This window comes from Emydura macquarii, unplaced genomic scaffold, assembly GCF_026122565.2.
Source record: "Emydura macquarii macquarii isolate MOO-44397 ecotype Brisbane River unplaced genomic scaffold, CSIRO-AGI_Emac_v2 contig_1790, whole genome shotgun sequence".
NCBI lineage: Eukaryota > Metazoa > Chordata > Testudines > Chelidae > Emydura > Emydura macquarii.
The window spans coordinates 28,346,312-28,365,590 of NW_027131927.1; the positions used below are offsets into that span (position 1 = coordinate 28,346,312).

General features: G+C 38.3%; 1 protein-coding gene across 19 annotated transcripts in view; it reads left to right on the top strand.

Annotated features, from left to right (window-relative positions):
- Nucleotides 1–19,279, top strand: part of PDLIM5 (PDZ and LIM domain 5) — a 175,898-nt gene that overhangs the window by 145,945 nt on the left and 10,674 nt on the right. For all 19 annotated transcript variants that reach the window (XM_067557193.1, XM_067557192.1, XM_067557191.1 and 16 more), the window contains one exon: nucleotides 13,116–13,290. In XM_067557193.1, the coding sequence (XP_067413294.1) occupies nucleotides 13,116–13,290 (175 nt within the window). The remainder of the gene's footprint in view (nucleotides 1–13,115; nucleotides 13,291–19,279) is intronic.

Consider the following 19,279-nt stretch of genomic DNA (forward strand, 5'->3'; position numbering starts at 1 on the left):
TGGTTTGATATCAGGTCTAGCTGATGAACTTGTCATTTTATCCTCAATGGCCAAAGGAAGAAATTCTTGCCGAGATTTGAATCTCCTTGTGAACCAATTACTTCTGACAGAATTCTAACTACATTCCAGTGTGTCATTATACTATTCATTAGCTAAATATTATATGGAAACATTAATTCCCAAAGTGCCTAAAAGAACTCCATCACACCACCACTGCATGCACACAGCACATACTCAGGAATTGCATTTGTTCACCACTGACATGCAGTCACTTTTAAAGTGAAATGTAGCAGCTGTTGGACAATATACAGTATCGGTCCACAGTATCTTGAGAGGAAGTGAAGAATAATACTGTATCAAATTGAAACTGCTGGGGCATTTTAAGAAGATAAAATTATTCAGTAACCTTGGTTACCCAAATTGGAATTTGGCCAGGGCAGAAACCCATTTTGTAGAAAATCTAGTGGGATCTTTAATAGTCAGAAATAGTGAGGGCTTCTGTTTTATATTTTTGATTATGAAAGATCAACCTCCTACCTGCACTGAACTTGGAGGACGTCAGGTAGTGCTGCTGGTGGCAGTGCTGATTCAAGAGGAAGAGGTCTATCCAGAGGATTTCCAATACCGTTTCCTGAGATCTGTCACCCTAGAATTGACATGGCACAACCTGGATTAGTTTTTGGGATCTGATAAGATCATGATGCAGGTCATAAAAATCAGTTTTCTATCTGAGAAAGAGTATTGCGTTTTAGTCAGCAGCCCTCTTGCCTTGTAGGCCTTGTAGCTGAGTAATAGAATGGGATAGGGAGGGTTTGTGATGTAGGGTTCAGAAGAAAAACTAATTTTCATGTGTGTAATCCTGAGTGAACTGCTAGCAGAATATATTCATTTTGTTTTCCTCATTTGTACTATATCTTCTTCTCATCTTATTTCTCAGCCCCAACCCACTAAGATACACAATCTCTTTCCAGCAGAAGCAAGATCGGAATGTTAGCATGTTCTTCAATTGCTACAACTGTCAGTTGCCTAATCCTGAGCCAGCAACATGTGTTAAGCACATGCTCTGTTTGATGGAGAAAGCATTTTGGAAGCTGGCTTTAAACATAGAAGAATTGTTCCCCAGAGATTTTTGTCTGAAAAATTCTGTTATTTCCCTGCCCTTGCCCTCATATGTTTGCTGGGCATAAATTTAACACTTTTTTGTGGCATCATCCTTCTGTAATTCTCAAACTGATAGCTGTTCGTTCTTCTTGCTTGTTCCCTTGGCACCATTAGGCAGAACCTCCAATGTGTGAGAAAATTCAAACCTGGCACTAGCCATGATGTGACAGATTATTCTACGTATAATGACAGTGTAATGCAGGCGAATGCTCACTATCCCCACCCACTAGTGGCTATATCATTGGTAGAGGTTTGAATCTGCTACAGTCTTCTTACTGAGGAACCTAGGGTGAAATCCTGACCATATTGAAGTCCTAGTGGGATTTTTGCCATTAGGTCCGACAGCACAGTGTCAGGTTCAGAGATCCTGAGTTTAATTACTGCTAAGAGCTACGTATTACAATAAAATGCTTATCCTTTCAGAGTTTTCTCTAGAGGTAAGTACATAGAATGACCATGACACATTCTCTTCCTCCTACTTTTCAGTGTTTTATTTCTTTCTTATTTTGCTTTTTCCCAGTGTCCTTTCTAGCAATACTGTGCCATGTCAGACCTGATCGCAAACTGGATGGAGCATGTTTCTTGGAAATGCTTTAGATTGGGAGACTCTAGACTAGCCTCACTATTAACACCACCTTTGTTTTCAAGGTTCAGTACTCCTGAGTGACAAATCTGTTCAGCTCATCTCTATTCACTTCCTTTATAGAACAGGAAAATTAAAGTATGGTTAAAGACTCCGCTAATTAAAAGGGAGTGACTGACTATCTGTGTGCGGTGAGATATTGGGAAAAGAAACTGGAGCAACTTTACAAATTTAAGATAAAGAACCTTGTATGTTAGTATACTGACATCTGGTAAAAATGAGTCTTTGAATCTAATAAGATCTTGTCCTTTTCACTGAAATGAAAGTTAGCCATTGTATAATGCAGGCCGTTGTTAGTGAAAACATAAAAACCTTGTCCAACCAGTTGTCTATAAAGAGTGATATGACTGATGGATGAAAATAACAGAACTTCCTCATCCGGGTTTTAGACTGTTTTTGTTTTAGTAATTTTTCAGTTAATCTAAATGATTATGTTGTCATATGACAGCAAACCACAATAATTTATTATCTTAAAGTTAACTTATGTGAACTCAGACTTAGCCAAGCAAAGCCCATTGTGAAACCACAGTAAAGTAATTTGTAAATGTCTGTCAGCCATTCAAATTAAACTATTTACTTGTAGTGTGAAATTCTAACGCTTAAGAACATGGTCAGAAGCAGAATATATTTAGAAATTTGAATATTTGTGGTTAAAAAGGGAGTGGATCACAGGAACGATTCACATTTATGCCCAATACTTGTTGGAGACACATGGTCCAGTGGACTTCACTATAGGATCTCCTGTCCTGAAGCCCAGCTCCGATACTGATCCTTTATGACATTTGACATTAAATATGATTTGGTATTGCAAAACCTGCACATCATTGCACTTAACTTTCATGCAGTTACAGTGATGTATCTATCTGGCTGTTTGCACAGACACAAATACATTGTTTGCTCTTGCAGTATTGTAATTGCATACGCAAGTTGGGGACATAATTTTTCCACATGTGATTTTGAAAATGAAGACTCCCCATTCCTCCGCTTTTATAAAACTTGAATAATATCACAGAGATGTTGAGAATTAGTTAGTTAATGGGCCTGATTCTGCACTGCCTTACATGTTGTGTAGTTGTTTACACCAGATCCAACCGGTAGCATTTAGGAGGCACTTGTGCAAGATGTAAATGATTATATTAGATAAAGAACAATGGAAAATCATGCCCAGTGTTTGTGTAGAGTGCTTTGAAAATGTAAAGCATGATACTTTTACTAAATATTAGCCATATAATTGCTCATGTTTTAAATATCTGTGTGATGAAAAGGATATACAGTGTGTATTTCAGTTGCATAAGTCTAGGATGTTAATTTTTTCACAAAGTTATATTCACTCTTATTACTTCTTACAGTCAAATATTATATGAACTGAAAGCAGTGAAGACAAAGAAAAAAATACCCTCCTCAAAAAAGTATTCTGTGGGTTCCAATATGTGGCATTCCAACCAAACATAACTGCACTCTGTTGTGCAAGAGAGTATGCTTTCTTTCATTCCAGGGCCCATTTTCAGCAAACTAATCCAGTTGTGCCAAATTTGTGATGGTATAAGATGCAACAAATCACAAGGAGACAAGCTGAACCAAGTCAAAACCACTATACTCCTTTCAATTGATACTTTACAGCCAATTTAATCTGAGTTCTTCTAGCTGAAAGGCTAGTTGCTAACACAGGAAACTAACTCCCCGAAGTTGCAGAGGTTCTTGAAATTAGGCCTTGGTTGCACCTGTTCTGATTTTTCATGGTGCACATACCAGCATACTTGATCATTTAATGTAATGATAATGGTTTAATCCTTCCTGTTCTGCCTTTCATCAGTGGGGTTTTTTTAGCTTTGATTATAGTCCACAAATTCTGTATGAACCAAAGAGAGACTATTGAATGCTTTTTTCTCTGCTGCTTATCTTGAAGTTCTGTCCATTTTGTCTGTGCAATTTCACGCAGGGCTCATACAGGGTAGGGTATTGCATAAGTTTAACATAACTAGTTGACAGCAGAATTTTTCAGACCCTTTGCTTCATCCGGCCATCTGTTTGGTTTGGAGGGAAAGGGACTGGAAGAGTTTTTACTATACAGTATGTTAACAGGAGTTAGATAATTGTGCATAGGAACCTTTATATTCTCCATTTATCATACAGTAGTTTGATAGCATTATATAAATCATTGGATTACAGCACTTTAAAATGAAATTCTGGCACTCCCACGAGTTAAAGTAGCACTGTTATTTATAGATATTGCATGAAGTCTGATGTTATGTTTAAGTGAGCGTTAAACAGTTCAGACTGTTGTATTGTTGCTATGCACCAGCGAACCTCTGTCAAAGTGACTTTGGCACCACTATATATCCGCCTTTGTCTTAGAAATCTTTCATTAGTGTTTGTATTCACCCATGTGTTCAGCATCGGAACATGCTATTGTTAATAGAACCAGGGCAAAGTCACACTGGGATTTTCAGAAAGAAAAAGGCCGTTCTTTACCTTGCTTCAAACCTAGTTAAATATTAAACTAGCCATACCAAGGAGTTTTGTGAAAGTAAATACTTAAGGACAAACTTAATAATATAGTGCACAGTGTTACTCCTTTTAGAAAAGCTAACTACAACAATGGAAAATCCCTCCTCCCCCCCCCTAGTTACAGTTTAGAAAGGAGTATGAATGGCAATGAGGGCAAAGTGAAGCCTGTAGAAATCTGAAATGTAGCCCTCAGCTTCCCTCATAGCATTCAGAGATGCTAGATCCCTGCATGCAGCATTTCCAAGCCACTCAGATCAAGATGGAGTATTCCATTCTGGAGTTTATAGTCTCTCCGTATTATAGATGAAGATGGCTGCAGTCTACTCCATTTTATGAAAATTAGGTGGAACCCTTAAGACTTCCTGTGACAAAGTAGTCAAGTACCTTGAGAAGCTTCCAGGGTTTGGCTGGGTTGTTTCCTTTCCCCTCTGCACTCAGGGCATTTGACAGGTCTGGGACCAAAAAGGTGCACCTCCAAAATGCTCAGCAACTTCTTAAGCTACTTGAACATCCTGTCATGCTGTCTTTGGCAACTTTCAGTTCTCTTTTGATTGGGTCGAACTTGTGCATTTCTCCTTTAACCTACACTGTTATGTTCTGTTTTCTGTTTTGTTGATTGAAACTTTCTTTTTAACTTTTTACATATTTTTGGTAATGTAATAGTTCAATTGCCTTCCCCCCCCCACCCCTCCTCTTTAAAGCATTGCAATCTGATTTGCCTCAGTGGGGGAAGTAAGGGTATAAACTGTGGCAGATCTATATGTTTGAGAGCAGGTGAACAGAATAAAAATCATTATATACTGTAAAAACTATGGATAGGGCCCAAACTGGTGATCAGTTCCAGAGCCCAAGTTGCAGGGTATGCTTGGATTGAATGTATTAGTCTGGGCCTAGTTCTAGTTTGGGTGACCAGATAGCAAATGTGAAAAATTGGGACAGGGGTCATGGGTAATAGGCATCTGTATATAAAAAAAAAAGCCCTGAATATCAGGACTATCCTTATAACATCCGGGTATCTGGTCACCCTAGTTCTAGTACTATTTGAGAGTAATTTTCAGTGGGTGAAAAGCTACTCTAAAAGCTATCAAATTACAAAAATCTTCACAATACAATGTTTATACAGACTTTAAAACAGGAGGCAAAAGTATAACTGGAAGGTATTGTTTTTGTGATGGGCCGCCCTATTGCTCGACACACACGGGATTGAACCAGCAATCTCCAGAATTAAGCGTGAGATTCTACAGCTTGAGTTTTAAGTGCCAAAGCTTTGTAGGTGGGAGCTGTAACAACTTGTCTTTGTAACACATACACTCACAAGTGGGTTATACTTTCTTATTACAAAGCATTGGAAATTAGTTTCAAAATTGTGAAGTAAACTCTAGTTTTAAATGGATTTTTGGTTATTCTTTAACATTAGAGAATCAAATTAACCAACGGTATTTTTGGATATTGTTTTAAATGTAGAATTTATCTACCAGTAGCTTTAAACATCTGCTTTGAAATGATTACTAATGGGGAAAGCAATTCTTTCTGTCCTATTTTACATCATCAAAAAGGACTGCTGCTGGCACATAACATAAAGAGATCAGCCCCACTGAGAGAGAGAGAGAGAGAGAGAGAGAGCGAGCGAGCACTAGTCACTGAAATAGTGATTGGAATTTCTAAACAGTACTTTGAAATTCTTGGAAAAAATATTCTTAGGCCTTGATCCTGCAATGAGATGTACTAGTGTGGACTCCTGCATCCATGAAGTCCCAACAGTGTTTTGCCATTAGTTTCAATTGAAGCAGAATTGTGCCTTCTAATTCACGTTGATGTCCTGTTATCTTTTCCTGTCCGCTTACATTGGCTTAAATTAGAGAATACAGCACCAGTTTCAACTTTGAGTTCTTGGCTTTCTTTAATACTATTCAGTGTTGTTTTATAGTATTAAACTTCCCTTCAAATTATTTTTGTCTATATATGAAAGATGCTCTGTTAACATAAGACAGTATCAGAAAGTAAACGTTACTAGAATTGATTACACTCCTTTCCTTCTCTCTTATTTGCATAATTCAGAAGTGACCACTGGATTTTCCCAACGATGTTGAGAGATTTTTCACATGCAGATATCTTGTTTCGGACCAAAAATAACTTTTAAAGTTCAGTTCAATCCACACAAAAGCAGGCTTTATAATTACTATGCATTGAGACTAAAGAAAAGGGAACATTGTGTTGGTTCATGAAGTTAAAAAAAAAAAAAAATTAAAAAGCAAGAGGTTTCTCTTAAATACACAATGAAAACAAAGTTAGAAAATGTGTTTGAATTGGCGTTGGTATTTCACTGGCAACTCAAATACACATTAGCGGTATATAAGAAGCTGTGCTTGAATTTGATTTGTGAAGAAAACAATCTTCAAAGAAATTAGTTTTTAGTATGTGTCTTTGTCTTCTCACTAGCTGGTACTTGCAAATTAGAAGGTAAAGTATGAGGAGAGGGGTAGAAAGTATCATTAATCAAAATATTTTTCTTTCATGTTTCCCAAAAGCTTTTTTCCGCCTTATCTGCATTTATTTGTAGGCTCAGCAGGCATTAATAATCTGAGATAAACTACAATAGAGCAGTGACTTGCTCATGATAAAGTGTTTTGGAGAGACAATTTTCAGAGGTAGCCACTTTCAAGGAATACTGATTGTTCAGATGATTGATTAAGAAGTGATTTTTTTTAAAGATACAAATTTTTAACACTTGTTGACTGTCATCCATTCTGATCTTGTTCTAATAGGTGTTATACATAAAGATTAACAGTAACATACTTGTATGAAAAAATGACTAACTTGTATACTTTGTACTGCCTCAGAAGTTGGAAAGGATCCAAAAGGGTGTCAGCCTTATCTCCAAATGACCTGGCTCTTGTCAGTTTATCAAACTTCAGAGTTAATTAGACAGAAAATGTGTGTGACTGTATTGGTCTTCAAATGGGGAAGGAGTAAGGAAAGTGGGTAATGAGGCCATTTTATTGGATTAATAACAGCAAAATTGCCCTACCAAAGCACTGGTGCCAAAAAGAACTTCTCGGTCAGGTGTAATTTTTGGCCCCCAGACATGTGTGAATAAGTATTTTTAGTTCCAGTAAAGAGTGTATTATGTTACCTCCCTCATATCATTAGAAACTCCTTTTTATTTAATTTCCTGTAATATCACTCTTGCCTTAATGAGTGAATATACTAGCATATAATAGGGTTCATCATAAGTGTAAGTCATTATATCACTTAAAAGCTCTAGAGTGCTAAAGATCCATGCTGCTCTTGTATAGTCCACGGGGTCGATCAGCACTCCTCTCTAGGAGGTGGGAGAGAAGAGGCACGCCCATTATTTTTCTGCAAGATTATCAAAAAGAGGTAGGAGTGCACAAACTAGTCTTGTTAAAATGTCTGGACAGAATTACATCCATACATGATGACCTTGTGTCATGTGTTATATTTTCACAACACAAACACACAATACAGTGTCAAGATGTCACTCTGTAATAGCTTTCTCCTCCCCCTCTCCCTGCCCCTTTTCAACTCAGTTCAATATTGAGTGGCTTTCCAGCGTACAAGGCTCAGGATCATTACACCAAAGCTAGAACACAAAGCAAGCAGTGGTTAGCCCTTTTCTTCCCTGCAATCACAAGTAAAAGGTTGCTGTACTACTTTTTGTCAGTGTGCTTAAGAACAAACACACACAAACAAAAAAGACCCCAGACTTCAAAACCAGAAAGGAGCAAATAACCACCTTCATACACTTAGTTTGCCGCAGCAATAGACAGAGAGAGAAGTGGAGGACTGTTTGTTCATTATCCTGAGTAACAGAAGACTGTATCTTCTATACATTTCATATCTCCCTCCCCTTACTTTTTTTTTTTTCCCCACCCAGGAAATTGTTTATTTTTTAACTCAGCTCTTAACTCTCCTTTGCTTTCAAAAAGTAGTGAAGATATGCACTGCAGTGAAAATATATCAGGTAGGATGATAGTTTGTGATGACTAGTTTATCAGTATTAGAAAAACAAAAAGGGAGGAAACAGTGTATCTGACAAGGTGGATTACCTTGCATGCCCACTCCAAAAGGAAAATACTGTCTTTGTCTCCTGCAAGGCCTATAACTAATCAGAGTATGTTTTGTTACAATAATAATTAACTTGCTGTAAACAAGATTGCTTGCCATGATTTGTTTTAGGGAGATTTGAAAGCAGAAGAGTAGGAAATTTCATTTACACAGGACATCCCCCCCCCCCCCCCTTTCGCTCCCCTTGGGATTGTTCTGTTTTATTCTGTTGCAGCTCTCCTGCCTTAATCATTCTTTTTTGTCCTTGGCTGAATACATGTGATACAAATGGAGTGTGAATGGTACTCAATTTTCTTCCCCTTCCCTTCCACTCCTTTCCTCTAAATCACTGCCGCATTCGATTTCCAACCTTTCGCGGAGCAAGAATGAGAATGCTTTAATGTTTTAAAGCTGGAGTTGGCCTCTTTCACTACAGCCATGTAAACTCTGTAACCAAGGGTTAAAAGTTGGGCAGAAAGGAGGAAATCCTGTGTCTTTATGAATCTTCGTTCCTGACCTTGTACTCCTTGGCATATTTCATGCAAAACTCATGTCTATTTTATAGAGCACTGACGTTTATTATTGTTGGCTATTTTTTAAAAAGTTTTAAAATGTTGGCATGTTGCTCTCTTGCATTTTATTTGCTTAGGGTGTACAGTTGTAAATGTATTTTGGTTCATGAGCCAGACTCATAGCTGTGGTGGCTACATGATTTGTTAACACAGCGGCTCTCAAAGTGATTGTTTAAAGCCTTTACAAGTGTGTATGTTTCGTTATATTGAAATGCATAGCAATACAGTATCTGAATCTGCAGTTTCAAATATTCAGGTATGTAGTGGCACTTTTATTTTGTGAGATTGCTCAATAAATGTGTGGGATTCCCTTTGACAAACTTGCAGGGAAGTGAGGAAGCTGATCAGTTGAGGAACTTGGAAAGTAAGTTTATTTGTTTTGAGGGGGTATTAAAAATTTCTGGCATCTCTTGCTTCTCTTGTCCATAATGGAATTCTACAGATAATAAATGTTATAATTCATCAACCACTTTAAATCTGATTTATTTTGTTTTCTTAAATATGTGTACATTCGGTTAATTCTTTTATCTTTTGTAACTATATAGTGATATCGTTGGTTTTTAAATAAGTGCTCCAGAGTAGACTTTAGTACAATTTTTGAAGTCTGATCCTTTCAGTAAGTTTCAACAGTAATAGATGTTCCATTAATATTTAGAAGGCACACATTTCGGTGATGTCTGCTCTTCAAGCCGGGGGCCTAATTCCTGGTTTCAGGAGATGCCACATTAGCTCTCATCAAGCTAGTGTGCTAAACATAAAAGTGCAGCCATGATGGCCGGAGGGGCTAGGCACCCTGAGTATGATTCTGTCTGGCTAATCCCTCCTGCCACTTGTGCCATTGAAGCTACACTCTGTTTTTAGTGCAAGAGTTCAATTGGAGCTAGTGCAGGTATGTCTCTTTGGGTTGGGAAGTACTCCCCATCCTGAAATATATACATAGCCTGAGAAGGTAGTGTAGATTTGGGGGTGAGGAGTGAAATCATGGCCCCAGTAAAGTTATCGTTCTAGTTCTGCTACTAACTTCAGTGGTGCCAAAACTTCACCCTAGAAGTCTGAAATTTGGTAACGTTATTTTATTAGAAATACATAATTAATTAGGGGCTTGATCCTGCAAAGGACTAAGCACTCCTGTCCAGTGTGCAGAGGGAGCTCTATTATGAGTGGAAATTAATTCTTTTGTGGCTCAGTCACAGGCTCCAGCTTTTCAACCACTGTAAAATATGTGCTGTATATCTCATTAAGTAATAAGACTGAAAAAAATAAGCAGTATTGCTAACATCAACCCTTGATCCTATGAGCCTCCTTTGAAGCCAGACATCTGATACAACACAGGAAATCATCAGCACCTCCCAAAAGAGAAAACTGGTCCAACAGATTGACAGTGGTGTTTGTTTTTGAGTTGTTTGACAGATAACTATAGAATAGAGCTCTGTACAGCTGGATCTGGTAAAGCATTGCTAGAGGCAGTTACAGTTGATGTCACTACTGTATGATGATAATTCTCTGGCTCTGTGTGGTATTTCTTTGGCCTGACATGCTATGTTGTGTGTGTAACGTCTCCCCTGTTTCTTATGAACTCCTTCTCTTTTGCATTGGTTTTTTTTCTCAAAGCTTTCTTACAAAAGAAAGCAGTTAGCAAATGTTATTGGGTGATTAATGAACATGGCTCTAGGTTGTTCTGAATGCCATATCCTTTTTTCTTATCTTATTGTACTTAATATAGCTTATTATTTTCCATCCTACAATAACTTGCTGTTTTTAAATTTCAGTGACTAAGTTTAGTATCCCCTAGATGAAGGAAAAGTATTCCTCCCCGTTTGTTTCTTTATCAGTGTGATGGGGTGGAGTAGGCCCAGAGGCCCCCCACTGGAGGCTTTAGAGTCCTGCCCTGCCCAGGAAAGGAGCAGTGCAGCTAAGTCTTCAAGTGGCCTAGAGAGTCTGCAGGGAAGCAGCCAATCAGGGCCCAGGAGGACCATATAAAAGGATCGGCAGAGCAAGAGACAGGCAGTTCCTTTCTGAAGCCAGAGGTGTTCAGGTTTTGCTCCTGGCTGGCCAAAGGGACTGCAGCACTATGGATAGCTTAGTGCTGGCAGGGACCAGGGGAGTGAGAGCACTCCTGGCTGGCTGCTGGACTTGAATGCAGGAGAGCCCTGAGGTAAGGGTGAAGCATTGGCGAAGGCTGGGGCTGTAGGGAAGTGGCTGAGAGAATTTAAGTCAATTTCTCTAAAGGGACATGGTGGCATGTGGCTGCAGTTGTTAGGGTCCCTGGTCTGGGACTGGAGTAGTGGGTGCGCCTGAGTCCCCCCCATAGACCACTGGGGAAGTGGGCTTACAGTTGAACTGTGACACACCTCAGAAGGGGATCTGAAATGTTAAGAGGCCCATTTGGAGACCTGGGGCCAGAACAGACCAGAAATGGCGAAACCATTGCCTCCAGGAAGAAGCCCTGGGGGTACAGCCCGATGCCAGGCTGTACCTGACCAGAAGGGAGTGTTCAGGAGAGGTGGGTGCCATACTGTTACAATCAGGAAGAAAAATGTGAACAATTAAAGAATTGGTGATGATCATTATTGATGGTGCACCCTGCCCAAAGAGCATATTATCGATGACCTGGGAAAACTAATTGATAGAGCTGTTTTCTGAGTAATTTGGGACAATTCTGTAGTAATTAAGAACAATTTTGGATTTGCTGTCTAGCCACCTGATGAGAAATCCCGAACCATGTTGGTTGATGCTAGAACAAAGTACTAAATTCTTCAAAAATAACTCAGAGAATTCTTCGGGACATATTTTCTAAAGCTGGAGGCAGGCTTGAGCCTACAAATAATGACTTCTTCTCATCTCTGTACCTCCGTCTACCTTCAGGCAGCTAGACTTGCCATTGGGTCTCCTTTCTGTCTGGCAGTGGTGGAGGGAGGACTTCTGAGATCGAATTTTACTAAATGAATGCAGGAATAGTGTGCAACTCCCAATTTCACTGGGTTTTTTCCAGAGACCACCATTCACAGGCGATCCTGTGTCCTCAACACCTGCGTCTCCTCTGTCCCAGGAGGGGAGACATCCATGGAAAAGATAATATTATTGGTTGTATTATCTTTTCCATCTAAACTCCACATGGTGAACGGGTGACAATAAGCATTTCCTTACACTCACTGGTCCACCCAGTCTCCACATTCTCTGTAGTCAAGTTCATAGAGGAGCAGGTCACCCTTAGTGTTGTCTGAAGGAGGTGGTATAGCAGAGATCTGTGGAAGGGTAGGGGGGCATGGGACAACGAATTCAGTGTTGCCAACTCTCATTTTATCATGAGACTCCATGATATTTGGCATTTTTTTTAAAAAGCTCAGCTTCTGGAGGCAAGTTATGATGTGAGAATCTCAGCTTCCATGGTTTTTCAAAAAACATTCTTGTTTCAGAAATGCCTTAAAGCCTGGTCCTAGTGCACCCTAAAAGTTCAGAAACTAGAAGACAAATTAAATGAATCCCAAGTTTAAGAAAATAACAATCTCATAACGTTTGGGGTGGGGAGGGTTTAAGAGATGAGTAATGCTTTGGGTTTGCAATGTTGAATGATCCAGGTCAATGTTTTAATTTGGAAGTGTTTTTCATTATGAAATAATGTGTTTTAAGAACCTGTACAAGTTGTGCTCTTTACATACTTTTTTATTTTATCCTGGTAATAATGATGAATAATGAATCAGTTTGACTCTTTAGGAAGATGTATGTCATGCTGTTTTGCCACCACTCAAATATTTGCAGCCTTAGTTTCAGCCTGACCCATCCAAAGCACAGTGAAATCTTAACATGTCACACATTCTGTCATTTGATTGCTCCGTTAGGTCCAATATTGTCCACTACGTTCCCACTTAATTGAAAACCATTCTGTGTTTCACAGAAGTTTTATCCTGGTAGATAATGGTAATGTTTGGTTTGGTACTTTTAGTGGCTAGTAACCTGCCGGATTGGGTGAAAAGAGTAAACTCAATCCATCATGTATCCTGTTGCCATATTTTTTTTCAACATAATGTATGTACTGCACATATTTTACACATACAAATTCAGGTACTGAACTGAGTTCTGTTCACTTGTATATATCTTGTATATATGTAGTTTTATTGAGGTTGACACAGTCTTCAAAATATTCTTTACATTATTTTCCGTAGCTCCTGCAAGTGGATGGACATCAAACAATATTACACCGTCTGGAGCAACTGCACCAATCGATAAGTCTGTGCCAGAGCTTCAGCTAACAGAGCAAGACACTTTGGTGCAGAGAGCAGAGCATATTCCAGCAGGAAAGCGTACTCCTATGTGTGCTCACTGTGACCAGGTCATTAGGTTTGTACTCTTTAATGATTTTATCCGAAAATCTTTCTGACAACATAGCCTTCTTTTGTTTTGTTTTTAATTATTTAGTCACAAATGCTTTTGGGCTACATTTCAGTATAACAAGATTTGGTTTTATATATCATTTTATACATCATTCTCATGCATGAGATCCATTTAAAAACATGAGTCTGAGCCTGGTGATAGAGGAAGCAAATGTGGAAGCCATTATAAGGTGCTTTTCAAACCTGTTTTACTGAAAATAGGAATGTTGATGGGGACATGAGAAAAATAAAACCTAAACCAAATAAACAAGTTGTGACTAAATCAAACACTTATTCAATCAACCCCAGAAGAGTAACAAGTTGAAAGGCAAATACTAGATGATACGGAAATCAAGTAAGGAATAACCAGTTTTTAATGATACTTGGTAAACCAGAATGATTAAATGAAAAGAGGAGGAAACATAAGACCCTCCCACACATGAGAAGAAATGAACAAAAGTTTAATTATTGCTAGGACTATAGTAATAGCTTTTTTCCAATGTCAGATCTTGAAATCTATCCAATCATAATCTAGAACTAACCATCAGGCCCTTGATTGTTAGTGTCCAGTGACTTTGAGTTGTGTAATATGGATGGAAAAGAAATTTCATCAGGACACATTTGTTGATAGATTAAGCTAAATAAATTCCATTCACTTCAGTGATGTAATCTTCATTTGGGCCAAATTGCAAGAGGAAGAGAGAAATGATGCTGGGCTATATTACATAGCTGTGATTTCTGCTAATTAGTTGACGGACCTCTCACCGAAAGGGCAGTAAATGTAAAAAGGACCACCTCATATTGATGTGTGAACCTTCCTGCTATTCCTTCCCTAAGCAGAAAGCGGGAATGAATCCCCTAAGAGCTAGGTCATGGTCTGGGATTTTAAAAAAAATTCTTAATGTGTGGTCTTTTCTTTGTCAAATTTTAAAAAGTAACCCCCACAAAAAAAAGTGTCACTTATCTGGGCTGTTCAATAATTTATCATGAGAATGAGAATCTGTGTTACAGGTCCCCCTCTTATCTTAACTTATTAATTTATTAACCATATTTTCAGCTATAGAAGTAAATGAAATTGAAAATTCATTGTAATTTTCAGCATGGTTGAGCCAATAGGCTGCTTTGATCAGAATTTTAAAAAATTATTCTTTCATATATGAAGTCTCAAAATATAATAGGAAATCAACTTCTCTATCATAGCTTGTTGACTGTACTATATCTTTGTATCATGGTTTGGGATCCAAGTCAAAAGAATTGAGACAACTCTAATTATATGATGTATACTGTTTGACCCATTGGGTTACCCTTTTGATAGCCTAATGTAAAATGATCAGGTAGGAAACTAACTTTAGATTAATCATGTGGTGAGATACATTGGAAAGATTTATTTTAAAATTATTTCTTCACTATTTCATTAGAAGTGTGTAATCTGAAAATCCTCTTATCACGATAATGAATGAAATATGTACACATGTGCTAATTCCAAACATAGATCGGCATTCTTTCCCATTCAAATTTTATGCTGCATTATAAAAATGTAAGATTGTTTTGAAAATATATAGTGCTCACAAGTCATATGGGTGCAATTAAAAGGATGTACTGAAAAGTTTGACCCGTAAGACGATGCTTTTTCCTGCATCCTTTAACTCTTTCATTATCTGGCCAGTAGAAATCTCTGAATGGATCAGTATATAGTAAATTACATGCAGACAGACAAATATGCTAGTCTTCCACTACTGTAATTATTTTGTTTTTAGGATGTAGCACTATAATCTCTCACTTGAGAAACTGTAGCTCTGTTTAAATGGTTCCTGGTTTAGCAGATGTTTTTATCTATACCAGTGGCTCTCACGCTGTAGTCCAGAGAATCAGATGGTCACATGGTGCTGTTTCCCCTTGTTTCCAGCTGCTGAATCTCATTAAATGGATTTAAACATACATTAAATACTTTCCTAATATTATGTAGCTTGCAATCTTCTCTGAGCAAGGACTGTCTTGTAACATGTATATGCAGCTCACTGAGTCTTTGATGTATGATTAGGACCCCTAGGTACTACTGCAATACAAATAATACAAATAAATTCTATGAAACCAGTTGCTGTAGTTACCACATGGATGATGACTGATCATAAATGAAATGGGGGATGAGCTATATAACTGAACTGGAGAGTGTGTGGTCTGTGAAACAGTCTCTGTTAAGGTGAGGTCCAGAGAATGAAAAAACTCAAGGAGCTCTGATCACCAGTACTTTTACCATCAACTACTGTAGATTTTGTGTGTAGGTTTCTACCTACTGTAGATTTTACCTTCTTAATGAATTACAACATAGGTTGCAAAGCTGGTTGGCCATCAGCCCATGGCTTGACCACTTTTTGGCCAAGCCAAACCTGATAGATGCTGTGAGACAGCACGCCAGGTTGCAAGACCTGTTACTCAAATTTAGCCCACCCACCCCCTCATAACAGAGGGGCCAGCATGCCCAACCTGTGGGGAGGTTGCAACACCACTCCCTCAAATTTGGAGGGCGTGGATGTAGGAGTTAATAGGCCTGCAGGGATCAGGCTGCTGGTGGGAGGTGCTGGAGAGGGGAAGGAGAGGGTCAGGTGGAGTTGGGGGGCAAAGCTATGCTACCCCCACACATTAAATGGTGTTCTGCAGCTATTGAATTATAATGCATCTTAAAGTGATAGGTTCTGTTTTCCCATGTGTGCAGGGTCCTTTTACATTAGTGCTAATTATTTCTTACATGTATTCTGGTGGAAGAATTAGTTCCTGTGATGTTGGATTAAATGATCTTCTGGACATTAATAAAAAATATGGTAGCTGCAGCTGAATTTGCCATACCATTTTCAGTTTAAGCTTACTGCTACTGGTATTTATTTTAATTAGAAGATAAGTTGGCTAGTCATGCATACATGGCACATAGGTACATAGTTACAACACAGTAGTTGTATCTCATATTTCAGTTTGACCACTATTTATCTGCCTTTCAGCAGTCAGTTGTATATCAATTCAGATTATTCTGGTGCTTTTTATAGGCCAAGCTTTCTTGTCTTTAAATGCCAACAGTGTTGTTAAGAACAAGGATAATTTCATGTCAAGAACAACTGACAGTACAGTAATCAGTATACTGAGTTCACCCAGCACTCTCACGCGATAGTGGTTTTGGAAGATTGGAATAGCTTTTGGAGTTGAAGTTTTAGCATAATTACAGTTCATGCCCTTAGTGGCAGCATTACCTATGAAAAGGTAGGAGCAGGATCAAGTGACATTCCATTGTACACCTGATTTGCAGCCAAAATGCACTGTAGAGTTGGTTACTTTACACTAAGGCATAGAATAACCATGGCTTGTCAAGAAAAAAAAAAAAAAAAAAAAAAAAAAAATGGAGACATCTTATAACTTTTTAATTTATACCCTTAATTATTGATATGTTTATCTTCTAACGACTTCAACATTTTCCTAGATTTCATTTGATAACATTTTCTTTCTTTGCATCCAAACCAAACATAAGCTTTATTTTCTATTTAAAACACCTGTGTAATATTTGTAATGACAGACTTTTTCACTGATAGCTTTCAAAGACTTCTGGAACTCAGTCTCTGAATATCAAGATGCTGAACTGGCTGTCATTTTGAAATCCAAATTAGTATTTCCTGGGTCTCTCTTAATAATTTATTCTTGTGTGTGTATGTGCAAGTGTGATAAAAGATTTATTTTTAAGACCTCTTTTCACAGAATTTAATTATTTGGAAGGGGCAAGGGGCAAAATTAAGAGTACCATTATTCTTTGTTTCTCTTGTATAAAAAATTACATATCATAGGGTTTGCAAGTGACTGGAAAAGAAGAAATATTTCCTATGTTTTTTCTACTGCCATTCAGTTAACTATCAAGCGATTAACATACTGAGCAGATCTGAAAATCCTTTCTATCTCCCCATCACTAAATTCCACTATTGGCTTGATCGTGCAGTACAACCCACATGATCATCTAGATTAATACAATTGGTGCACCCCATGAATATACTTACATCGCTGTATCCAGTTACGGTATCAAAATAGTAAAATTTTGCTTAATTTCTAGTAAGTCTTTACTTCCCCTTTTATATTGCTTATTTGTGTATAGTACACATAGGGCCTAGTTTTAAAAAATGGCTGCCTAATTTGCACATGCAGTGATCCTAGCAGGGTGCCAAAAGAGTAAATATCTGGCTTAGTGTACGTTTCTACCTCCATTGGTAGGGTTTGCACCATAGGCGTGCGTGCGGGGTGTGCCGGTTGTGCCCAGGCACAGCCTAATGCAGGGCTCGACAAAAAAGGACCCCGGTAGTTTTTTCTGTGGCGGGCAAGACATCGTGAGCTGCCGCCAAAAAGAAGGACCCCGGTAGTTTTTTTGGCGGTGGGTAAGACGTCACTAGCTGCTGCCGAAACTGATGACGCAGCGAGATTTTTCGGCGGAGAGTCAATTGTAATCCATTGTGGCCCGAAAATTCCCTGGGTGCACACCCTAATGAAATGTGCTGCGCACACCTATGGTTTGCACACATAGAGAGTCGTGTTTGAAAATTGAGCTTGAAATCCTTAGCTCCTCAAAGTGAGCTGATGGGAGGGCTCACTCAAAGCAAACTGGCTTGTGGGAGTGTCTGTAATTTTCATGATGGAGTGGGTGATGGTTTTATAATACCCCTTACAAAATTTGACCTCTTGTGGTTGGTAAGTCCCTTTTAGATCCAATGGTAAATAAATATCTTTCATTACTGCAATCTGTCAGTTGGATTAAATTGTTTCATCAAAAACATGCAAAGATCAGGAACACCTCCAAAATTCTGAATATCACATCTTTGTATGCTTTTCAATTATTTTTTGTTCTGTCCTTCGGAGTTTTCTTTTTAAGGTTGTGGGTGTGATTAAACTACTAACATGTTTAAACAGTGACACAGTTAAAAGTAAATTTAAAAAAAAAATGTTTCTGAACATACGTATATAGTGAGTACAAGCATACTGACGGAAAAACTTTAATCCTAAGAGACATTGTGCAGTGTGCTACCATATTTGTCTTGGGACTGTTGGGAGGGAAAACTGCTTAGATACAATTTTAAACCATTTCCTGTCCACCTGGATTCCAGCACATTATCTGGAATGGTTAGTCTAAAAATGTCAAAACTGTAAACTGTGGAGAACTAAATATAACAGATGTTGAGGTCTCTCTCCTGCTTTTACTAGAATACTTTCCTCCCACTTTGCAACTATCCAAGCCTATCATTTTAGTACAGACAAACAGAAACTTGATCTTACCTGGAGCTTAGAAGAACCTCTTCAGTGTCAGTCCTGTGTTAATGAATCCGTTAAATTAGTCTATGCTGACACTGTGAGAAGAGAGCACTTTGTTGTACACAAGAACTTGTATTGTTTGATCTGTACATAACTGAAAGGGCATTGATGTAAAAAGGTGCTTGTACAGAGGCTGTAGGGTATCAGGTTAGGTCAGTGTTTGCACTATTCAGGCATCCACAAGGGAGTCTGGAGTTTATGGCTACACTAATTCTGTATTCCAGGTTCAGATACAATTTTCAAAAAAATTGTTTCCTATACTTTCTCCAGTGGTCAACATAGTCAGGCAATAACTTTGTAAATGAAATAAATTCTGTCCTTTTTCAAGATGATCCATGAGCTATTTAAAATATGCTTTAGTCCTATCTTCCTTTGCTCTCCTCTCCCATTTGTGTTCCATCAAGAAAACAAATAGATGAGGGAAATGAAAAGAATTATCCACGGCTCCTTTTGATGAATTTCCCTGCTTTCTCTGCTTATTCGTCTTTTCATCCTGCAGATACCCTACCCTAGCAAGCTAGTTGCAAGAATTCTTTCCTATTTTTCTCCCTACCTTCCCTAGATGCTCTGTTGGTAAGAAAATCTTGCTATTTTACACACACTAACTTTAATTCCTTACATAACTC